The sequence below is a fragment of the Canis lupus genome, chromosome 11 (genome assembly GCF_048164855.1).
Source record: "Canis lupus baileyi chromosome 11, mCanLup2.hap1, whole genome shotgun sequence".
Lineage (NCBI taxonomy): Eukaryota > Metazoa > Chordata > Mammalia > Carnivora > Canidae > Canis > Canis lupus.
Genome location: NC_132848.1, coordinates 33,638,031 through 33,661,064, shown reverse-complemented (window position 1 = coordinate 33,661,064; position 23,034 = coordinate 33,638,031). Strand labels below are relative to the sequence as shown.

Below are 23,034 nucleotides of genomic sequence, written 5' to 3'. Positions count from 1 at the left end.
CCCTGATCTAATATATCCCCTACACTCAATAGGTGATAGGTTCACATTTCAGATCTCAGCTATGCCCCTTGTGGTGTATATCTGTCAGACTCATGGCTTCCTACCGTCTTTTGAATGGCCTTTCTGCACTGAGGAAATTCCAATTATTTTAGGTCCTGCCTTTCTAAGGAAGAGTTTAGACCCCCAATTTCAGTCTCCTTTGCAGCCAGGACTCAGACGTGGGCCTCAGTCTCCCTCAATTAGATGCCCCCTATGAGCCTTTGATTTAGAAGTAAGGTGAGAAAATAGGCTCTTTTGGAAGCTTGGCATTTTGTTGGTGCAGGAGGCTGTAACAACTTGTGGCATTTGAAGGTGGCAGCCATTCTGCAGTGGTTGTCAGGGTGACAGCAGTGTCATCCCGGGGCGGGGTGCGGCAGCAGCAGCAGCTGCAATCCCAATCAGTCATAGTAGTTTCCTCACCAGGCCAGTTCTTCAGCGTGGTTCTGAGTTTCACTTCTGGAATTAGCCCGGAACCACTTCTTTAGTCCTTCACAGAATTCCCGGAGCTATCCGGTATCCTTTTTAACATGTTCCCTGTTAGTCAGCCAGACTCAATCTCTATTGCTCAGAACCAAGAAACCTGATAAAGAATCCCCTGCTTAAAACTCTGCATTGGCTTCCCATACATTCTAGAATGTGTCTCAAATCCTTTGCTTAGCTCAAAGCTTTATCTGGAAAAGTACCCACTCTGTCCTTCCCTCTGGTCACACTGAGCCACCCTGCTCCTACCAGCCTTCCTTAATCTCATATTGCTTGCCACTAAAGAATTTAGGGGGGATCCCTGGGTGGCGCAGCGGTTTGGCGCCTGCCTTTGGCCCAGGGCGCGATCCTGGAGACCCGGGATCGAATCCCACATCGGGCTCCCGGTGTGGAGCCTGCTTCTCCCTCTGCCTATGTCTCTGCCTCTCTCTCTCTCTGTGCGACTATCATGAATAAATAAAAATTAAAAAAAAATTAAAAAAAAAAAGAATTTAGGGGCACAATCACTCTTCTGTATGTACCCCACCCCTCGGGATTGTTCTTTATAATAAAAAAAATCATTACACTCTACTACAAGAGTTGATTCATTCAACTGTAAACTCTGCACTCATTCTTTGAGTCCCCAGGCACCTGGAATAATACCTGGCCCAAAGTAGGTGTTCGATGCCTGTTTGAAGATCAGGACGTGGACAAGTACTGCCACCTACTGGGAGAAACTTCATTCAACTCTAATAATGATTTGGACAATGGCTAGCATACAAGGATGAAATCTGACCATTCCCTAAGTTATCATCATTGTTGTCCGACTCCCCAGGATAGGGTTCTCCCAGGCGGCTCCCAGTGATCCCTGTCCAGTGCTATTCATGCCCTTGGGTTGATCCTCCCACACTGAAGGGTCGGCTCTAATGACAGAAGTGGTGGTGCCTGCCTTCCGAGGCTAGAGCACAAAAGACATCGCAGCTCCTGCTTTGGTCGTTCCGGGACCACGTGTTAGGAGGGAGGCCAGATGCCGTGTCGCGGGGACACTCCATTGGCCCTACGGAGGGGTCCACGCCGTGGAAACCAGGCCTCCCGCCCACAGTCGGGGGAGCTCTCCTGCAAGCAGGTTCTCCAGCCTGAGTCAAGGCTTCAGGTAACTGCAGCCCCGGCCTACATCTTGCCTGGAATCTCTAGAGACCAAGACAGACCCACCCACCCAGCCGTGCCCATACAGAACCTCTGGGACAATTAATATTCGTAGTTTTAGGCTGCGAGGCTTTGGGGTGATTGCTGAGCGACACACTACTCCTCTCGTCTCCGACACAGATCAGGGGACCACAAGCTGTTTCATATTTTGCTGTTCCACGAGGAGACGGGCAGAGCCTGGGCTGCACCGCAGGCTTCTCAGAGCCGAGGCCTGCGGCTGGAGCTGAGCGCCGCGGAGCGCAGGCGGCACGAGCCCGGCACGCCCGGGCCCGCAGAGCGGCGAGTCACGCACCCCGCAGCCGCGCCCTCGGCGGAACGTCCTCCGCGGCCGCCTGGGAGGAGCCCGCACAGCCCTGGCCACGAAGGGGCCGCGCCGCCCCCGCCCCCGCCCCGCCCAGTCCCCGCCCCCGGCCCCGCCCCCGCCCCGCGTGGCGGCCGCGGCACCTGCGCACTGCGAGCCTCTCACGCCCAGGCGGCGCCGTTGCGCGCCGAGTCATCGATCGCAGAACGCCGAGCCGCGGGGCTGGGCGGGGGCCGCCCGCCACCCGCCCGCCCGCGGGGTGGCTCCAGGGGGCGCCCTCACGCGAGGGGCAGGCGCTCCTGTTCCAGAGACCGGCCGGCAGGGGCCGTGGCGGGGCCTTCTCTCCGCTCCTCCTCGGCACCCTCGCGGCTCCGGTAGTCGCCCCCGCCCCCCCCGGGCCCCCGGGCCTCCGGCCGCCGCCATGAAGCTGCGGGTGCGGCTCCAGAAGCGGACCTGGCCGCTGGATCTGCCCGACGCCGAGCCGACGCTGGGCCAGCTGCGCGCGCACCTGAGCCAGGCCCTGCTGCCCTCCTGGGGCTTCGGGTAGGCGGCCGGGCGGGGCGCGGGGGCGCGGGGGGGCGCGGGGGGCTCCCCGCCTGCTGCGGGCGGTCACGTGAGGCGGGGCGGCGGGGCGGCGGGGCGGCGGGGGTAGGGCCCCGGGACTGTGACGCGCGGAGGCCCGGGCGGCGCGGGCGCTAGCGCTGCGGCTCGGCGGCCCCCGGCTTGCGGCCGACATGGCCCGGCGTCCCGGGGACCCGGTCCCCCTGCAGGGTGAGCCGTCGCCTTCGTTTCTGCCGCAGGGGAAGCCGGGGACCGGCCGGGGCGGGCGCGGGGGTTCGGCTCCGGGGGGACTTTCCCGGGCTCGGTGGGGTCGCAGGTCACCGTCCCCGGCGGTCGCAGGGTTCCGGGGAACACGTCGGGAAAGTTCCAGAAGTTAGGGACCGGCCCGCGCTCCGAGGCCGCCGTGAGCGGGCTGGAGGCTGCGCCGGGCGGTGCGCGGCCCGCGGCGGGACCCGGTTCAGGGTGTGGGTGCTGCGGTGCTTCTGGTTCCCCGGCCGAGCTGTTGCTTTTTTGCTAAAACTAAGGTAAACGTGGGTCTTGGGGTGACCCTGGAGGGCTTGCGGTTTGGGGGCAGTGACGTTGAGAAATCAAGGACCGGAATCCGCTATTAATTTAATGGGGCTGCAAATGAGACTTCGTTTCCACCGAGTGTTTTCCGGGGATGACGGTCTGGGGGCCGAGGGACAAAGCTAGGGGTGGGCCTCTTCGCGAACTGAGCGAGCGAATTGGGCGTTTGAGCGTGCTGAGGAAACAAGGGTAGTCGCTGGGGCTTTCTAGGTGAATTCTTCAAAAGGAAACCTTTCTGTTAATTAAGCGGATTTTTTTTTTTTAAGATTTTATTTATTCATGAGACGCAGGCAGAGGGAGAAGCAGGGTCCCTGCGGGGAGCCGGGTGCGGTACTGATCCGGGCACCCCGAGATCACCAGCTGGGCCCCCCCCCCCCAGGTGCCCCTAAGTGGGTCCTTTTTCTGAGACTTTTATAGATTTTGACTTTATTTTTAGGGAATAGAATAAAATGAGGCCATGTTATGAACTTGTCACCTTTCATTTTTCATTTTCATTTACTATATTAAAAGTAAGCCTGTTTTTTCTCCAAATCAAAAATGAGATTTTAACTGTTGAGTGTTGTATTAAGTGACACGCCTATTGTTATTTCCTGGTGGTAAGCCTAAGCATTTTGTATGTTAATGTCATCACCCCACCAGAAATCTCAAAAGGACCTTCTTTTTAAAATATTTTTTCATATGTATGTATGTGTATTTCATTAATATTTTTTTTTTTAATTAAGGGCACTCCTGAAAGGACTGTTTAAGAGCCCAAGTTAGTTTCTCCTTTGGGTTTGTTTTTATAGTTGAGGCTGGTTAACTGGAAGGAATGTAAGCTTCAGCTTCTGAAAGTAAATTCATTCTTCTGAAAATATGTTCACTTTATAATAAATGGGTAGTTCTAAAATACAACGGTAGGACACTATTATTTTTTAAGTGTCTTCACTGAGCAAGTGGATCTGGGTCTGACATGAATATTTTTTAAAGGCCTGGTGTTTCTAAGATAGCATTTTCTGATGAATTTGAATTTTTTCAGTTTTTAACCCCTCCACTGGAAAGTTATATGTTACTTTAGAAGTAGCTCTTCCCTTTTCCTAAATGGGGAGGGAAGTCCAGCATTTTTATTAATTATATGGTTCTTTAGCTTTTCTACAGGTGGTTGTTTGGATGAACATTGTATTGACATTGTTTGAAAAAAAAAAAAAAACCTTTTGCTGTGACAGATGATCCATAAACACATAGTTCATATGAGACATTTTTCTCTTGGGATAGTGTTTTTTTGGGGGGCATCTTCAGTATTTATTCATGGGTTTGAAAACAGAAGCATAGCTATTTATTTCCTAATAAGCAGGAGTAGTTTCTAAAATTTTAGTAATTTCTCTACCAAAGACACTTTAATTGGTAAGAAAAAGTGTTTTTACATGTGAAAGAAAATGAATTATTTTGCGTACTTTTGAAAATGCAGCATTGCAAGAATAAACAGAACATGATTTTCAAATCCTTGGTTAACCTCTCAAAAAGTTAATGAAGTTAGCATTGCTGAGTCTAAGTGTCTTATAAAATGTGCAGCGATTTGTTAATTACTCCGCACCACTATGTGATGAAATGATGGATATTCTCTCAAATCAGAGAGCCTATGATGTGGAAGGGAGGAGAGTTTGTTTCAGGCTAATTTGAGCTCCTGCTTAGCAGTGGACTTTGGGATTTGTGCTGTTGTCATTATAAAAGACATCATACATAACGTTATCAGTAACAAAGGCGACCTTGTACTTAACAGTGGGAGGGATGCATTTATACTCGGTCCTCTATATTCTCATGTTTTTGTGATTGTTAGTATTTATCTTGGACATGGGTCTAGTGTTTTGGAAGAGACATAGCTGACTGTCCTGTAAATACATTGACTAGGGAGCCCTTATTTCAGTTTCATTTCCATCTTACCAACTGATGTTTGTTGGTTGCAGGTTTTTGTTGTTGTTGTTGGTTTTTTTTTTTTTTTTTTTTTTTTTTGAGGATTTTATCTGTTTGTTCATGAGAGAGAGAGACAGAGACACATACAGAGGGAGAAGCAGGTTCCCTATGGGGAGCCTGATGAGAGACTTGATCCCAAGACCCCAGGATCACGATCCTAGCCAAAGGCAGATGCTCAACCACTGCGCCACCCAGGTGCCCTGTTGGTCGCATTTATTCCACAAATACTTTTACTTGCCAAGAGCGGGAGATACAGTTTTGAACTGGACAGATAACGACCTTATGAAAAACTTAAATTCTAGTGGTGGGGGTGGAGAAGAGATGATAAATAGGGAATTTTTAAACAGTGATGTTAAAATAAAACTGAAACAGAGTGGAATAGAGTGATGGAGGCTAGGTGGAAGGAATATCAGAAGAGGTGGTATTTGAATTACTGGAATGATGAGAGTCAGTCCTTTGAAGATCTGGAAGAGCAAATGCTGAGGACCAGAGGCTGCAGTGAGGTTGATTTGTTTTGAAGAAGGGATAGAAAGCTTATATTGGCAGAGAACAGTAAGTGAGGGGATGGAGTGGATGTGGTAGGAGCACTGGGGAAGGGTCAAATGTTAAGTGTCGAAGGCCATGTTAAAGATTCTGTTCCGGTTTCAAAATAGAAGCCCTTGGAGGATTTTCAGCAGAGGAATGACGTGATTTGTATTTTAAAAGGGCTATATTTCATTGACTGAATCTTAAGCTGCTGTCAATCTTAAGATTTATGTTGTTTTATGTAATGCTAAAGGGGAAAATGCTGGCAATTAAGTTGTGATGTGTCATCAATTTTTTTTTGTCATCAATTTTAAGAAGCATCCCTGTTTTGAAGATAGCATAATTACAAAAGATGTAAAATATGTATGTTAGAATTGATGAGAACATGGATGGATTACTGATAGAGAATTACCATATTGTGTCCCCCAGGCTAGAATTGTAGCCATTAGAGATCTATAACCCAGGGAATGTGGTGCTAAGAACAAATAATTTTGATAGTTTTTTGTAAAGCTTTGGCTTCCTTTTTATTTTTGTTTTCATTATTTTATTCTCCTAGGATCATAACATGTACCTTACGTATGTTCCCAGGTAATGGTAGGTAGCTCTTACTATCCTTATCCATCTTTCTTGGCAGTTCTGATACCCGGTTTGCAATCACATTGAACAACAAGGATGCCCTCACTGGAGATGAAGAGACCTTGGCTTCATATGGGATTGTTTCTGGGGACTTGATATGTTTGATTCTTGAAGATGCCATTCCAGCACCTAACTTACCTTCATCCACAGATTCAGAGCATTCCTCACTCCAGAATAATGACCCACCCTCTTTGGCCGCCAGCTCCAATGGGTCCAGCATACAGAATGAACAGCCCAGTAATTCATTCCAAGGACAGGCAGCCCAAACTGATGTCTGGAATGAGGACAATATGGTAGGTATTAATAGCAAAATGAGAAATGAGGTGGTTGACAAAGCATACTTGAATACCTCAGTTGGATTCTGTATCAGTCAGGATAATTATTAGTAGTAGATTGTAGATTATAGTCTTGTAGAAATTTTTTAAACTGCTAAATGCCTGGACCATTACTTGACTGCCATTCGAGAGAACCCAGTTTTTACCTGTTTATTTCGTTCAGACCTTTTCTCCTTCAGATAAGTTGTCCCTTGGCTCCTGTTGCTGCCTATGAGCTTGTGATTCCCAGCCTCACCACTCTTGTCTGCTCTACTCGTTCAGGCTATCTAGAGTCCAGTTATTTCCAAATTATTTGCAGGACATTTATTACCTGGATTTTAAGCGCTGCTGTCTCACCATTTGTGCCAACATCAATTTGGAAATATGAACTAATGTTCTCTTCTCAAACCAGCCATTCTGTCAGTGGCACCACTGTTTTCCTTGAGTTTAAAACCCTGGAGTGATTTTTGATGCTTTATATCCAACCTCTTAACAAGCCATGTCAGTTTTTCCTTTCCATTCCAGGCTTCCAATGTCTGTCCTTCAGTCTGCTTTTTGTGTTCAAGTTTTCCCTGCACAGTTTTGATTATGTGGTTCCCTTGCTTGTCCCGTAACTATGTCACTGATTCTACCTGTGCTTATAATTTTTGAGCTGAAAAAGACCTGTCTGTGTTTAACCCTATCATCTTAGGAGGAAAATGTTGCCTCTCTTCCTGTACCCAGCTTTTAAGGTTTTTTGGGGCTAGTTTGTGTTCTTCCCGCCAGTGAACTATCATCTCCAGTCAGACTCCTTTATCAGTTTCCCTGTACCAGCCAGCACATTCATATGTTCTCACTGGCGCGCACACACACACACACACACACAGAGCCTACCCACTGTTTCATGCCTTTGCTCTTGCTATACCCCCAGCTGGGAATGCATGGCCTTTCCTCCCTCTCCTGTCTCTGCCCATCTTCCAAGGTCCTGCCAGCCACAGCCCAGGGACTGTCTCATTTCTTTGTATTGATGATCCTTATTGCCTTGGTGCTTACGAGGCAATTGATTTCAAAGCTTTTTATTTCTGGATCACATGTATTATTTAGTTTTTAAGACTGTGCTGTTGTGTTCATTGTTTTTTTGTGTATACTTATCACTTCAGCTTAGTTTCTTTCTTTCAGACCTTAAACATTTGTGAGTATAAGTATGCATTGTGCTGTCGTGGCATTAAGTACAGGACAGATATTAAGAAACACTTTTTAAAAGATTGGTAAAGTATGAAAATCATCTATGTCAAGATTTTTTTCTTTTTTTAAGAGACTGCGCACGCTGAAGCAGGGGCAGGGAGGGGCAGAGGAAGAGGGAAAGAGAATCTTAATAAGCAGGCTCCATGCCTAGCTAGTGTGGAGCCCAGTGTAGAGCTCGATCTTGTGACCCTGAGATCATGACCTGAGTCAAAATCAAGAGACATTTAACTGATTCAGGTGTCTCAGAGATTTTTAATAATGTATCCAGAGAGATTAAATGATTTAAGAAGTCTTTATAAGGCTCAAAATGTTTTTATGATTTTTTTATTTTTTATTTTTTATTTATTCATGATAGACATAGAGAGAGAGAGAGAGGCAGAGACACAGGAGGAGGGGTAAGCAGGCCCATGCCGGGAGCCTGACGTGGGACTCGATCCTGGGACTCCAGGATCGCGCCCTGGGCCAAAGGCAGACGCAAAACCGCTGAGCCACCCAGGAATCCCCTGATTTTTTAAAAAAATTTATTATGTATCCATTTTTCTGTTCATGGAGGGAATCTAGGGAATAAGTAATAGAATATTTAGGCACATATTTAAATTAAATTTCTAAATCTTCTTTGCTGATAAACTCATTCAGATATTCTAGTAGAAGGGTCCATTCCTTTTACCTTTGTGTACTTGTAAAATGTCCTGTAAGAACTTTTCACTGTGACATTTATTTTACTAGTTTCCTTTTGGAAAATTTTGAGAAATTAATGTTGCTTCAGGTTAGTCATTTCAATTCTAAAAGCATGTTTTGTATTCTAAGACTTGTATAGGTTGACTGTAAAATCTTAGTGTGGAAGGTGAGTTTGAAATCTCATAAGTATACATTAAGTGCTTGAAACAGAGATCTGCTAATTGTAGAATGAAGTATTAGTAAAGGAAAATAGGTAAAACTAGAAGCAATAGGAAAGTTTTACTCTTTTAATTAAGTGTAAATTAATTTTCTTATTTCATACATTTGGGGATTCTCTTAGTACTTGTTGAGTCTTTAATGGAGAAAGGGATAGCCTGGTATCAGACCCTAATGTTAACCCTAAACTTAATTTTAATCACTTGTTCTATCATTTGTAAATAACATGACAAATGATCTGTTTAGAGAGGTGGTGTTGAACATTTTTCTCCCATTCCACATGCATGAAGAATATGATAAATATTCATATCAGAATGGCTCAGAATGTCAGTGGTTCTCATGGAGAGGGAGTAAGGTTTGATAAGTCCACCAGGGGATTCTGATATCTTCCTCCCATGGCATTATTAGTTTAGAGTAACTCTTTTTTAGTATTTTTTCCACATATATTGTCTCCTACACAACTGTCAGTAAGTAGCAAATAGCCAAAAGTTAGGTAGAGTAGGTAAGTAAGAAGCAAAGAGCTTACATACTTCATAATTTAAGTGTTAAATGGTTTTAATAGGTAGTTTCTATCAGAAATATGATAGAGCTTCCTTTCTGGGTAGTGCAAATTCTCATTGGCCTCTAGGTTTTAACAAATGAATTTTAAGCTTTTCCATAAGCCAGTAAGGGTTAGGTCCTCAAGGATTTCAGAAGACCAGCCTCTTGCTCCTATAAATTTAGCCACCCTTTCGTTAATCCTACATAATTTTAATTTCCTCTGCCCCTTCTTTAATGGAAATATGAACTTAAAGAGAAGATACATGTGTTTTATATCAAGTTGGAGCACATGAGTAAGAAACAAATCTGAGCAAAATTAATATAGGTAACAGTCTTACTGAAGCAGCATATTGTGTCTGAAAGCCTGAACTGCCAATCTGGAGATCTTGGTTGATTTCAGGTTTTTATTAGCTGGTAACCTTGATTCTGTTTTTAAATCTGAGTCACCATTGAAACATGTTTAAAAAGGCATCAGCTGACTTGCCTGTTTTATAGAATTTTTGTATGGTGCAAATGAGAAGACACTGAAAACAAAACCTTTAGGAAATTGTAAGATATTGTCCTTAACATTGGTGCAGCAAGCATTTGTTAAGCACCTACTATGTGCCAGATACTGTACTGGGACTGCAAAAGTGGGTGACATGTAGTCTGTTCCTTTCTAAGCTTGCAGTCCTGGTGGGATGTAGATGTGTGATCAGGAAAGTGCAATGCCGTGTGCAGTAGTTAAGGCGTTTGCAAGGCAGGTTGGTAGTCTGTACTACCTCTTTTGCAGAGGAAGGGACTGGCAGGAAGTGGGCTTGACAGAGCAGGGACCTGATGAAGTGATAAAAGGCCTTGTATGCTAAGGAGGTTTAGCAGTTTGGACTTCGTTTTCTAGGCCTGTGTTTGGTCAACATGTTGTCTGTGAAGGTGTTATGGGGATGCTGAGCATTGAGGAAGGAGTGTGGTGGTTCTTGGCTAAGTATGATGCACGCATTATTGGGATTGGACTTGTCAGAGCTCTGTAATGCCACTGTGTATTTTGTGAATATGGAGGGTGAGGTTCAGTGCTGTAGCATGTAGCAGTTTCCAAACCTAGTTGATTATAGAACTCTTTTCCTGAGGACATCTAGGGCTACATTCCAAGGCACAATTTCGGGAAATGCTGCTGTCTGCATTGGGGAAATACTGGGAAATTTTAAGCTGGGACATGCGACATAGTTGGATTCTTAATTGTCAAAAACTCTGGCAGCAGTGGGTGGAATATGTTGGAAAACCAAGTGGAGTCGGGGATACTTGGGGAGGCTGCTGCTGGAAGCCAGGAGGTAGAGTCTTAAGTACCATTGGGGAATAGTTGGGCAGATTCTAGGGATGTTTAGGAGGTTGATTCAGTGGAACTTTGAAGACCAGTCACGTGAGAGGTGGAGTTTAGTATGGTGGAGGGAGAAGGCTAGGTTGATTTCCAGGTTTTGGCATACTGGCCAGAATTAATGGAGATAGGGAATTCAAGATGGAGGAGTAGATTGCTGGCTCATAATTAGGAGGGCTCACTTAAAATGTGTCCCATTTCTGAAACTAATAATGTGCTTTGACTTTGAGTACTCATTTGAGTTCACTTTAGGATACAATGTAAACTGTGTAAAAATAAAAGTCTATTTAATGAATTCATACTTTTTGTTATCTTTTTCAGTCGGGACCTAGTCAGAATTTTGAAGCTGGGTCAGTTCAAGATGTTGTGGATATGGAAGAGGGCACAGGTGTCTTTCCCTTGGAACCGATGCTCTGCAGTGAATCGGTGGAAGGGCAAGTGCCACATTCATTAGAGATCCTGTATCAGTCAGCTGACTGCTCTAATCCCAATGATGCCTTGATAATATCGATACATCTTCTCATGTTGGAGTCAAGTTACATACCTCAGGTGAGACTATGAGCAGAAATCAAATGTCTTATTAGGGTTTCCCGTTGGGAATGGTGGTGTATTAATAAACATCACTGGGGTACTGTGGTATTCTAGAGTTCTGTATTAAAGACAAAAGATGATGTAGGATAACGTAGTAAAACTGTGGGTCAAGACTGTGGGATGGGCATGTGTACATGGATGGCTCACTGAGTTATTTCTGATGTTAATGGCTTTGAATTGCCAGTAATCTAGTAAGATTCATTGAGGGAGAGGGACTTTCTTTCTTTCTTTCTTTCTTTCTTTCTTTCATTCATTCATTCATTCATTCATTCATTTTCCATTTGGTAAGTATCTCCAGTGACAGATGCAGTGCTTTTGTCCCTGCTCTCAGGTTGCTTGTAGTCCAGGAGTGGGGGAGAGAGGCAGTCTACAATCTGTCATACTATATTGGTTAAATTCTAGGACAGATATCTGTGTATTTGAGATGCCAGAGAGTCATGGAGGAGAACAGAGCGTCTCGGTGTGCCTGAGGATACCTGGGGATCTTACTAATGCATATTCTGATGTAGTAAGTCTAGGATAAAGCCTGAGCCTCTGCATATGCCCACACAGTAGTGATGCTGCTGGTCTGTGGGCCATGTTATGAGTAACAGAGCTGTAGAGCAATTCAGTGATCATTGAACACCCGCAGCATGCAGTGCTCTGAGCTGGGAAATCAGGATATAAGGAGTCTGTAAGCGGGGGAGAGAAACAAATAAAAAGAAAAATATGATGTATTCTAACATAATAGAAGTGTGTAGCAATAGGAGTATGAACAGAATGTTAGGGTGTAGAAGAGAATGACAAACAGGATTTTTTTTTTTTTAAGGACTCACAAAATGATCTTTGAGCTGTAGGTCTTGAATAATGATAGGGCTTTGCTGGGCAGAGATGTGAGTCTTTAAAGAGAGAAATCAATCCCTGTCTCATTTTTCTATCAAAATTTTACTAACGATAGTAATGATTTGACAAACTTTATTTAAGGGGACTTTATGGAATGCTTATTTCCAGACAAGTTAGGGGCCTCTTGGATTTTTAGTCTTTATGAGAGTAATACTTTTCCTCATTATTTGTTTCTTTCATTTCATTCCCCAGGGGACTGAGGCTAAAGCTCTGTCCATGCCTGAGAACTGGAAGTCAGGTGGTGTGTATAAGCTGCAGTACACGCATCCTCTCTGCGAGGGCGGCTCTGCTGCTCTCACCTGTGTGCCTTTGGGAACGCTGATTGTCATAAATGGTAATTGGATGGCACGGCCACAGTTGTCAGTTTACAGAGCTGACCTACCTGTTCCTCTCCAGACATCTTCCGGCTGCTTCAGTGACTGGCTGTCGTGATCTAGTTGAGTTTTTCTTGTCTCTTAATCCCTAGGCCGCTGATAACACGAGTCTGAAAGGTCATAGGATACATGGGTTGATGTTCAGTCCGGCAGACTTCTCTCCCAGGGCAGCCATGCCCTTCAGCTATCTTACCCTTGTGATGCTTTTGCTTCAGGGGGTGTTGTAATCATTGGAGTGAGATGATCTATTACATATGGGCTCTGTCTGCCTGTGGATGACTTTATGTTTATTTTTTTGACCGAGGTCTGGAGCTGAGAGGTGGTAAGAGGTGATTGAGTGGGGATCACTTTTGATCCTGTCTCTGAACAGTGATGCTTACAAACACAGCTAAGCACTGCCTTAGTGTGTGTGCGCTTGTCCCCCACACCCACGCCATCAGGAAGGTCACTCTGAGTAGTTGCTTTGTGTAGTTTTCTTTTATATTGGCAGTTTCACAGGGATTGCTTTGCATTCCATTTTTGTATTTCATTTTAGCTCGAAGCCATCAGAAGTCTCTATCTACCCATGATCTGTGGAACGAGCCCATAATCACACATTCTGGAGAGCTAGCGGAGTGACTGGAATCTTTCCTTTCTGCTCTGCCTTTTTTTTTTTTTTTTTCTGCTCTGCTTTGATTTTTAAGGTTTATCCCCTTAGCTGGATAAGATAGTATGGTGAGATTGGAATGACTGCATTTTCAATTTTCCAGGAGAGCTCACCTTTCATGGAGCAAAGGCAGTTGCTTCCATACACCTTAGCCCCTAGTCTCAGCAGCTACTGGTTCTGCTGAGGTGGAGGAGGCGGCTTAGGAGACCCCGTATTGCCACTTGAACCTGGAGCAGCACCATATTTGTCTGTTACATTTATTGAGGTCTCTTGTAAAATTTTGTTTGAAAAATGTTTGTTCTGCAAAAATTTATTTTGAAAACCATCATCCTACACTGTCTTGATCTTTGAAATGAAAGATAGTTCCAGGTTCCTCGTGATGTGATTTCTGCTACTTCCCTTTAATCACTAACTAGATTCTTTGAAATGTTCCTTTCAAGTCTCAGATTTGAACAGCTTTAACAGCTTTGGTGGTATCCCCATTTGTCAGGATGTGACTTTCCAGTGGCAGGAGGACTAGTTCTGTCTCCTCAGTGTTCATCACAGTGAGCAAGTGAAACTTCCCACTGGGAGTTCTTAACACGGAACATCAGTAGTTTCTGCTTCCCCGTCGTTCTGCTCCATCCCATCATAACTGCAAGGCTGAAGCTACCCAGCAGTACATAGGAGGTGCTCATGCTCATTTTTGCTTCTGTTTCTTAGAAAAGCACTTTAACATCGTGGATAATAGCCTCTCTTCACTGGTGTCAGAATCTGTAACATAAAGAGAATGGCTGCTAGATCTCTCCATGGCTTCTTAGTTTCTGTTATCTTGTTCTTTTACTGTTCTTGGCACATCAGCTACTTGTAGACTTGTGTGGCAGCCAGCCACTCCAGGCTTGATTCTTTGAAAAGGAGCAGTGTGTCCATAAGTCTTTCCTTCACCCAAGACCTCCTGCTCAGGGCACATGTGCATAAGCACATCACTGGCCTTTCATGGAATGAGATGAAGTGCGCCTTTGTATATATGATTAATGTTTGAACCCTCTGGTGATGTCAAGAAGATTGGTCCTTTGGGTCTAGAAAGATGATGTGAAAACCTAGCAGGATTCTTTTAATAAACAAGGAAAGATTCATTGCCAGGGGTTAAATAAAAAAATAAGTGGAGTTTTTAGTGACTTTGTTAGAAGTAATGGATTTATTATGGTTTCACTGCCTCTTACTAACCTTGCTGTATATCTTTAAGTTACTAATAAGGTGCTATTGGTAATACCTATTGGGTTTTATATAAAGGGTGCATACTTTAGTTTTTTTTTTTTTTTTAAGATTTTATTCATGAGAGACAGAGAGAGAGAGAGAGAGGCAGAGACACAGGCAGAGGGAGAAGCAGGCTCCACGCAGGGAGCCCGATGTGAGACTTGATCCTGGGACTCCAGGATCACGCCCTTGGCTGAACACAGGCACTCAACTGCTGAGCCACCCAGGCTTCCCCATACTTTAGTTTTTAAAGGTGTTTTAGAGTGATTTTACTTGATGTGATGGCAGCTTTACACTTTGCTGTGAGGAAAGGAAATAAACATAGAGCACTTTGTTTTCTGTAACGTGTCCTTTGTATGTTGGGACAGGGAAATGCAAACCCATGCTAAAACATGAAGGCCATTAATGAACTGAAAAGAATTGTGTGTCTCTCTTTTCCTTATTTACAGCTACTCTAAAGATCAACACTGAGCTCAGAAGTGTGAAAAGATTGCAGCTGCTGCCAGAATCATTTATTTGCAGAGCAGAACCAGGTAAGAAAAGCATGATTGAACTTTGGGGATGAAGCTTTGAGATGCTCACTTTAGAACACCTGAAAGGAAATGTCTGAGAGATTGAAACTTTCTGAATGAGATTAAAGCAAATTTAAGACATGTTGCAGAGTATCTCTTTCCTGCTTTTCTTAGAGTCTTGGAGTGCTGGGTTATATTTATATTGCCATTATGGAATGACAGAAGTATGTAATTCATCCCACACTATGCTGATATTCTAATTTCTGAATTAATCTTTGGATTTTTCCAGCATCATATTTAACCAATATGGAGAGGATCTGTGTTTTGTGGAAGCTGTACAATGCACCATCATTAGTGAAGATTATTGGAGGAAAAACTACTCAGAATGTTGGCTTAAACCAGCATAGATTTGGTTGCTGTTTGATCAGATTGGAACTTTACGAGAAGTTGCCATTCTAGGCATGGTTTTGCTTGTATCCTATAAGATTATTAATAAATGCAGAGACAAGTTTTGTTTTTTCAGTTAAATCCAAGTATGAGATGCAGGTAGGCAGTTGAAGGAGAGGACATGAGAGGGAAACTCACATCTTTAAGTGCTCGTTTTGTGCTGGACCTGTGCCTTGACAGATGCAATTCCATTTCATTCTCCTAGTAAATTTAAGAGGGTTTTAAAATCCAGATGTGGCATAGGGTGGCCCTGTGGTGGTGGCAGTAACAGCGGTGTCCTTGAGAGAAGGCTGCCTAGATCTAGGTCTTTGCTTTGAAGGCCTAGAGACTTACTTTTGTTGGTTCCTTGGGGACTTCGGGCCATGAGTTCCATGAATCTCCATGAACCCCAACTGATGGGAAAAGGGGATGGGCAGATACATGTTTATAATGGTCTCTGAACATGTAACATCACACTAGACCAGTGTTTTCTCAGCCCTCTTTTCATGATCAATTCCCTGAGGAGCTTTTGTAGAAAATTCATCCTCCATCTATTCTCTCCCAAATTTTAATACCATAGATAGAGTGTATTTTCATTTGTGTACTGTGGTCCTTTGGAAGGTCAAACCAATGGTAGAGCTAGGGCTTTTGTTTTGTTTTGTTTGCCCTTTAAGAACCAGTTCTTGTCCCATTGTGCATGATGCTGCCCCTGTTGGAGATGTATAAACTAGACTGATAAAGCTCTGAAGATGGTCTTACCTTTGGGACCAGAAAAACTTGAAATTCCTTGGCCACAACCCTATATTCCTTTCACACTAGGGAGGACCTGCTTTGAGAGTAGAAATACTCTACACTCCACAATAGCAGAGGTTATTATGTGCATTTTACAGATTAGCAGACATGTCTAGAGGAGGTTAAATTACTTCAAGGTCATAGAGCTAATAAATGGTGGAATTCAAGATTGGAATAGATTTGACTCCTGAGCCTATTTTTAAAGAAAACTTTTATAGGAATGTAGTTCAGATCCATATTTCTTATCTGGTTTCTGTTAAAGAGACAGGAAGTGAAGGGGAAGAAGAAAATTAATACTGTTCTATTACAGTAGGTTATGGACTGTATTAATTAAATATTTTTAATATAGTACTTTAATGTTGGGTAAGGTTATATAGCGCTGCTCATCTGACAAGTCATTTTAATTACTTTTTATTGTGGTTTATAATAGGGTACTTCATATATACTTATTTGTAAGTTCCCAATTACTTTTATAATAAATAACTGAAGGAAAAACTTGTTTAAAAAGGTCAGTTTTCACACATGAATAAAGGCGATAAACCAAATTGATTTTTTAAAACATCTTGACATTTTATTTCAAGTCAAGATTGTAGTTCATGCAGTGAAGATTTAGAGATTTGCTATGTATCTTTTCTCGTTTCATTATCAAATTAAAAGGAGTGTTTATTTCTTAGAGATAGTGAAGGAGCTAGTCACAGAATGGGGAGGGAGCAAGCATATTATCTGTTTTTCACTTTACATCTTAACGAGTCTTTGGTGCAGTGGTGGTGTCTCCTTTAGACAGGTGAGCAAGCCAATGTGGGCCAGAGAGTTCAAGGTTATATACCTGGTACAAATAAGTGGAACCGCAATGGGGACTTCAGTGGTATTTGGCAGTGTTTCCCATGCAGTGTACAGGTGAATCATCTGGGCATCTTATGAAAATGCAGATTCTGATTATGAAAACATAGGTTTGAGATTCAGTAGTGCTGAACAGTTTCCAGGTGATGCCAGGTCTGGTGACCTGTGACACACACTCTGGAGTAGCAGTGAGGTGGCTAAAATGGGTGCGTGGAAGCCGGACTTAGATTTTGTACCCTGCTCTGCCACTTACTGTAAGGCCTTGGACAGGCTTTCATTATCTTGTCCTGTTTTTAAAATGGGGGTCAGAGTATTTGTCTCTTACTTAGGGAGAATTACTTATGTTGAGAGAGAGCTTGAAGAATGCTTGACACAGTTGCCAACCTGGTCATCAAGGTGACAAATACCGTTCTCCTTCTGAAATCTGGAGAGTGGTCCCCCACCGTACACTCCTAGCACCTGGGCAGTTGAGCCAGGTGCTCAGGAAATTGTGTTGTGTGTACAATTCACACCCCACAATATTTCCTACCATAACTATAGCCTGTGAGCTATATAAGTTGCCTGCAGCGCTATTTGAAACTGAGACTTTTAGCTTTACATCTAAGATTTAGTTTTCAGAGCCACACACTATATATTTCTTCTTCTTCTAGAGACTTTGGTTCATATCTGTTCATGTAGGAATGATTTGTGAAAATTTACCACTTTGGCTTGGCAGAAGTAGAGGATACCATTTCAAGTTTTGCCACTTAATTTTGTGTTTTGATTTTTTCATTAAAAATATATCTTCTAGGGGAAAATGTAGCCAAGATATACAAAGATCTTCAGAAGCTCTCTCGACTCTTCAAAGACCAGCTGGTGTATCCTCTTCTGGCTTTTACCCGACAAGGTGAGAGATGATAAAAGATCACAGGTCAGACAGCTAGAAAGAGTAGGAAAAGCTTATATGTTCTGCTTGTTACTCTGACATAGTGAAATTCTCCTCTGCCTCTTTTCTCCTTCTAGTGAAATTCTGCTTTTTTACAACTAAGCTTCACTTGATCTTAGCCAAAAGGCCGAGAAGCGATAAGCTTCAATGTTAATTCCTTAACGTGGTTTTTACTCCCTCTTGGTGTCTCCTCAGTATCTTGTGCATCTTTATTGCAGCCTGTCCTCTGCTGTATCAATATTGTCGATATGAGGTTTTTCCACTTGAGCTTTTAAATACCTGGAGAGCAGGGAACAGGTCTTGTCCACTTTTGTGTTCTCATGGCCCAACACAGGGTCTGGTCCTTACGTAGGTGTTCGTTCAGTAAACACATAAATAATATACAGCCTGTAAGTTGGGTATTAGGTTTTTAAATATGATTTATTGGGCTCTATGGGTACTTTGGATATTTTACATGCATTCTTATTTAATGCTAACAACTTTGAAGGAGATTTTAGTTTCATTTTATAGATAATGAAGCTATTTTAGTGAGATTTAGAATTCATTCAAAATTTTTATATTAGCTAGCTCTTATTTGTGTTGTAATACAAAAATATTTTAAAATCTCAGTGTCTTAAAGCAAATACCTATTCTTCTCACTCATGTACCTGTTGTGTGTGGGTTAGCTGTGGCCACAGGAGTAGTCCTCCAGGATATGCCCTTCTTGTAGCAGAGGGAAAAGAGGGCCAGTGGCCCAGCCATGTGTTGGTTCTTAAAGCTTTTGCTCGGAAGTGGTATGCCACTTCCACTCCTATTTCATTGGACAAAACCAGTCAAAATGGCTGAGCCTGATGGCAGTGTGGTGAGGAAGTGTAATTATAGGCTAGAAAAATGAGAATCCTAGTCTACCACAATCCTTCAGCTGGAAAATAACTTCAGATTTATACAGATATGTGGCTTTTATCTGCTGTGTATTGCAATATTTTAGGTTTCCAGTTGCCTGGGCCAAGATTGTTGTTACCACAGTCATTGTCTTTAGGTGGTGGTGATGAAGAGAAAAATGTGAATTTTAAAATCCTTTATTGATTTTGATTATCTTTGCTAGTGGAGAACAGTATCACATCTATTAAAGGAGCTAATAATAATTTTCATTTGACTGGAGTATGTTATTGTTATTGTTTTCCCTTCTTAGCTTGCTTCTGAAATTTATCTCCTTTCCTTTTTTCTAGTCTGCTAGACCTCAAATAATAGTACTTGCTAATTCTGCATGTATTCACACATTTAATTTTCAACTGAGTGAAGTAGACAGTACTATTAACCCATCTTACAGATATGGAAATTGTCTTTCCACCAAAATAGGGAATAAGGGACTTAGAAGTAGCAATCTGGTCGCTGTGGGGTTGAAGTTTGTTGTAGGTGTTGCATACTTGGGTGAGGAAGACTACCCTCCAATTGAGGAACAAGTTGGTAACTTTGTTAATAACTATGTGGGGAGAGCCAGATGTTCTTTACTCAGTGATACCTGTTCCTTTTTTCCTTGTAGCCCTGAACCTGCCAGACGTATTTGGGTTGGTGGTCCTCCCATTGGAGCTGAAGCTGCGGATCTTCCGACTTTTGGATGTTCGTTCTGTTCTCTCTTTGTCTGCGGTTTGTCGTGACCTCCTTATTGCTTCAAATGACCAGCTGCTCTGGAGGTGTTTATATCTGAGGGATTTTCGAGGTGATTGTTATGACATGCTAATCTCTCTTACCATAGTTATTTAGCTTGCTAAAAGTTTTTAGTTGTAGGTTCTTTTTTTTTTTTTTAAAAAAAAAGAGTTGCAAATAATCCTAACAGCTTTATTGGAAGATTCTAAGCCTTGTATACTTTGCCTGTATCCTGAAAATTCTTCGCTTTTTTTTTTTTTTTTGGTGTGTGTGTGTGTTCCCCATAACACAAATAGCCCAGTAGATGAACTAGAATATTTCAGGATAGTAAAAATTTCAAGTTTGGTCTTTCTTTTTAGACTATCCTCCGTATCTGACTTAGCGGTCTGGCGCATTTCCAAATGACTTCCATGGTTGTGACCTTGTGCACAAGTTAAGAGAGCCCTGCTTGCTTCCCTGTGGCATGTTGCTGGGGAAGCTTTATTTTCATGTAATCTCATTTATGGGGACCTGGTGATCTTTGCAGCAGTGATGACAGTGGAACTTGGGGATGGGGAGATGTTACCCCAAATGTAAAAGCCCTTTACCTGGTGTATCAAGATTCCCAGATAGAAGCCTAGAAGCCTGACTGGTATTTCTTTTCTGCATATCAGTGTTTTTTAAAACTGGTTTGACTCTGAGGTGGGTCATGAAATTGATGTAATGGGTCATTAAAAAAAAAAATCAGTATGTATTTTATGAAATAGTTAAAAATTTCTATTTCAGTATACGTATATATAGGTATATATTGTGTTGCAATGTAAAAAATATTTGTGGTTCACATCAAGAAAATGCAAATGATGGTGCTATGTATAACATACCATCTTGGCAGCTGTAAAAGTCTGGCGGGTAGATTCCCTTCCTTATTTGTACTAGGAATATTATGTAGAATCATTTGGATTGTTAAAAAACCTTTTTTTTCCCTTCAAAAGTAAGAAGTGAATGACCTGGTTTTTCCGTGTCCTCCCCCTTGATTCCTAAGGTCCTTGTTTGACATTATTTATGCCGAGTCCGGGGTTCAGAGTATCATTTTGTTCTAGGAGGCAGCAAGTGTCATCTCAAATTTTAAAAAAATAATTATAGTCAAGAATGAAAAGAATGACCAGAGTATATAGAGGAACCAACCAAAAAACCAGGCTATGATAAAAAATAGGCAAAAAAGCCCTTTTATGTCATATTCAAATTCAGGTTAAAAATACAGTTAGTCTCTATTTCATTTCCAGATTGTGGTCCACAAGCTTGTCTGTAAGCCGAGGGTTCAGATTTTCTAATGAATTTCCCTATGGCCACCATGTTATGGGACTGGAACTTTTATAAAATCTTCCTTCCATGCCCATGTAATAGCTTCTCAGGAAGCCTCTCTTTTATGGAGACTCTTCATTAGACTTAAATTGAAGAGTTTCCTTTTTCCTCATTTCACATATTTCAAGTAAATAAGTATATTAAAAAATATTGAGTTGTCTGGATCATGCTTCTCTGATTGGGGGAAAATACCCAGATATGGAAGGAAACTTCAGGTCCGCTTTCCCTGTAGTTCTGATGGGCTGCGATGGGCAGAGATTGTCACCCAGTAGGTGTCACAGAGAGTCGGGATTAGAGGCAGCAGCTGCACTCAGATGGGACAGGGGAGGAGGCGCAGCAGGGGATTGCTGGGCAGGGAGGGGCAGGGACAGCTCATGTTCCTCCACGTCCCCTGGGTGCCCCTGCACAGACTTCCCACGAGCACAGAACGGTGACTGGTGCCTTCAGCAAGAGCGGTTTGAGTGAGGCGCAAGAGGTGCAGGTCCTGCAGGATGTGGTAAACAAGTGATTCATGTTCCTTTCTGTGCTGAATCCTAAGCTTCAGTTTCCTTAGGACAAAAGCAAAATTGCTCTTTAATGCTGGATGCATGAAGCATTTTAAATCTTTTTGTTTTTTTTTTTCTTTATAGATGGTACTGTTAGAGCTCGAGACACAGATTGGAAAGAAGTAGGTATTAATATCGAGGCTAATGTTAACATAAGCACAGCAATAACTAGTGAGTTAATACATTAAGGGCATATTGATTACTTTTGTTATGTAATGAAATCTGTTTTTATTTGTTGCTCATTTTCAGTAAAGGTGTTTTTAACTTTTAGACTCAAGAAAAAGGAGTCTTATCACAGCATTGTTTTTCACCTTGATTTTATAAAAAACATTCTATCTTTCTCTGTTGCAAAAAAATTTTAAGTTGAGTTTCTGTGCTGGACTCGTCTGGCTGTTCAAGTCATTAGAATAGTACATTGTGAAAAGAATGAATGTTGTTTGACGTGCAGATGCCTGCCGTACAAGACGTTGACGGGACTGAGAGAAACGGGGAGGCTCGTGGGCTGGAGGGTCCTCAGACTATCCTCAGTGCACAGCACTGCTCCTTAGGAAGATGTGCCAGCCTCTGAAATTGGCATTTTTCTTTTGTTGTGGTTTAAGTTGAGATGGAACATGATTTAGGTGAAAAAGTGAGCTTAAATGCTGTTCCTCCTGCCCCCAGTAACTTAACTTTATATTCTGTGGCATGATATTTCTCAACATATATTTATGTTTTCCATGTTCAGGAAAGGCTGACCTAAAATCGTGTATTGGTTAGCTCTGGATTAGAACCTTTACAGTACAGGTCACTCAGTGTTTCTCCAAATGGGCACAGTTGCTTGGTTGCCCTGTGGTTGAAGAGAACAGTTGGTTCGGCCTTGTATGCCCAGCTCCTACCTACTCGTGGGGAGGGAAACTGCTAACCGTTCTCTCGTGTGCACTGGTTCCTTTGTCTGCTTCGTAGTGTGGGAAGAGGAAAGTGTAGATAGCGCAGTGGAAGCAAATTGGAACTTTGGGGAAACATCCAGATCACTTACGGTATCTCGTTCTTGTGTTTCTACAGCTGTACAGGAAGAGGTACAAACAAAGAAAAGAAGCTCAGAGAGCGCGCCACATGATGTTCCCGCCTTCATCGCCCCACCCCATCCCCTTTGGCCCCAGCCCCTGGCACCCCAGGCCTTTTCCTCCTAGCTCTCTCCTTCCTCCAGGAATTATTGGTGGAGAATATGATGAAAGATTAACACTTCCCTTTGTTGGGGACCCCATCAATTCACTCATTCCCGGGCCTGGGGAGACCCCCAGCCAGTTCCCTCCACTCAGACCACGTTTTGATCCTGTTGGCCCGCTTCCGGGACCTCGCCCCACCTTGCCAGGGCGGGGTGGCCCGAGTGACAGATTTCCCCTAAGGCCCAGCAGGGGCTGGCCAACTGACAGCAGGCCACCGTTCATGTGATTGATTTGTAATCTCACTTCTGGAGCTTGTTTGGTTTTGATGTCATCTTGTTGGGGTGCTGATCTCTAGTGTTTTCTGATTGTGATGGTGAGGAATGCACTCACAGTGGCCTTTCAGTAGATCTGTTTAAAGCTCCAGGGGTGGTAGGGCCCAGAGGTCACTGTATGACCAGGTTGACCTTGGGAATAGCTAGCTACTGACCTACACCACCCCCACCCCCCGCCCCGAATTCCCCTCTTGAGTGAATGAAGGTGGTTCATCGATAATGTTCTGCACCAGATTAAAAAAAAAAACAAAACATATAAG

At 43.1% G+C, this 23,034-nt stretch overlaps 2 protein-coding genes across 13 annotated transcripts in view; one reads left to right on the top strand and one right to left on the bottom strand.

Moving 5' to 3' along the window:
- The window catches only part of BPIFC (BPI fold containing family C), a 60,830-nt gene extending 58,429 nt beyond the window's left edge, over positions 1–2,401 (bottom strand). For 3 of the 11 annotated variants that reach the window (XR_012039312.1, XR_012039314.1, XR_012039313.1), the window contains exon 1: positions 1,736–1,946. The gene's annotated coding sequence lies outside the window, so the exon portion shown is untranslated. Of the gene's footprint in view, positions 1–1,161; positions 1,223–1,735; positions 1,947–1,996; positions 2,016–2,148 lie in introns of those variants that run through there. The other 8 variants (XR_012039311.1, XM_072844195.1, XM_072844200.1 and 5 more) reach the window with 4 other exon arrangements.
- Positions 2,208–23,033, top strand: FBXO7 (F-box protein 7). 2 transcript variants are annotated; one of them, XM_072844193.1, is made up of 9 exons: positions 2,208–2,548; positions 6,240–6,534; positions 10,883–11,110; positions 12,227–12,368; positions 14,740–14,823; positions 17,651–17,746; positions 19,308–19,484; positions 21,382–21,419; positions 22,339–23,033. In XM_072844193.1, exons 1-9 carry the CDS (start codon positions 2,427–2,429, stop codon positions 22,726–22,728), a joined length of 1,572 nt encoding a protein of 523 aa, XP_072700294.1. In that variant the 5' UTR covers positions 2,208–2,426; the 3' UTR covers positions 22,729–23,033. The 2 variants fall into 2 exon arrangements, with proteins under 2 accessions (XP_072700294.1, XP_072700295.1); XM_072844194.1 differs by lacking the exon at positions 2,208–2,548 and adding an exon at positions 2,640–2,776 and having other exon boundaries at positions 6,392–6,534.
- The last annotated feature ends 1 nt before the right edge of the window (position 23,034 follows it).

Bases quoted from the DNA above. Each gene is read 5' to 3' on its own strand.
- FBXO7 (XM_072844193.1), top strand. From the start codon at position 2,427: ATGAAGCTGCGGGTGCGGCTCCAGAAGCGGACCTGGCCGCTGGATCTG. The intron at 2,549-6,239 runs GTAGGCGGCCGG...CTTTCTTGGCAG, and splicing joins CTGCCCTCCTGGGGCTTCGG to TTCTGATACCCGGTTTGCAA. The intron at 14,824-17,650 runs GTAAGAAAAGCA...TATATCTTCTAG, and splicing joins TATTTGCAGAGCAGAACCAG to GGGAAAATGTAGCCAAGATA.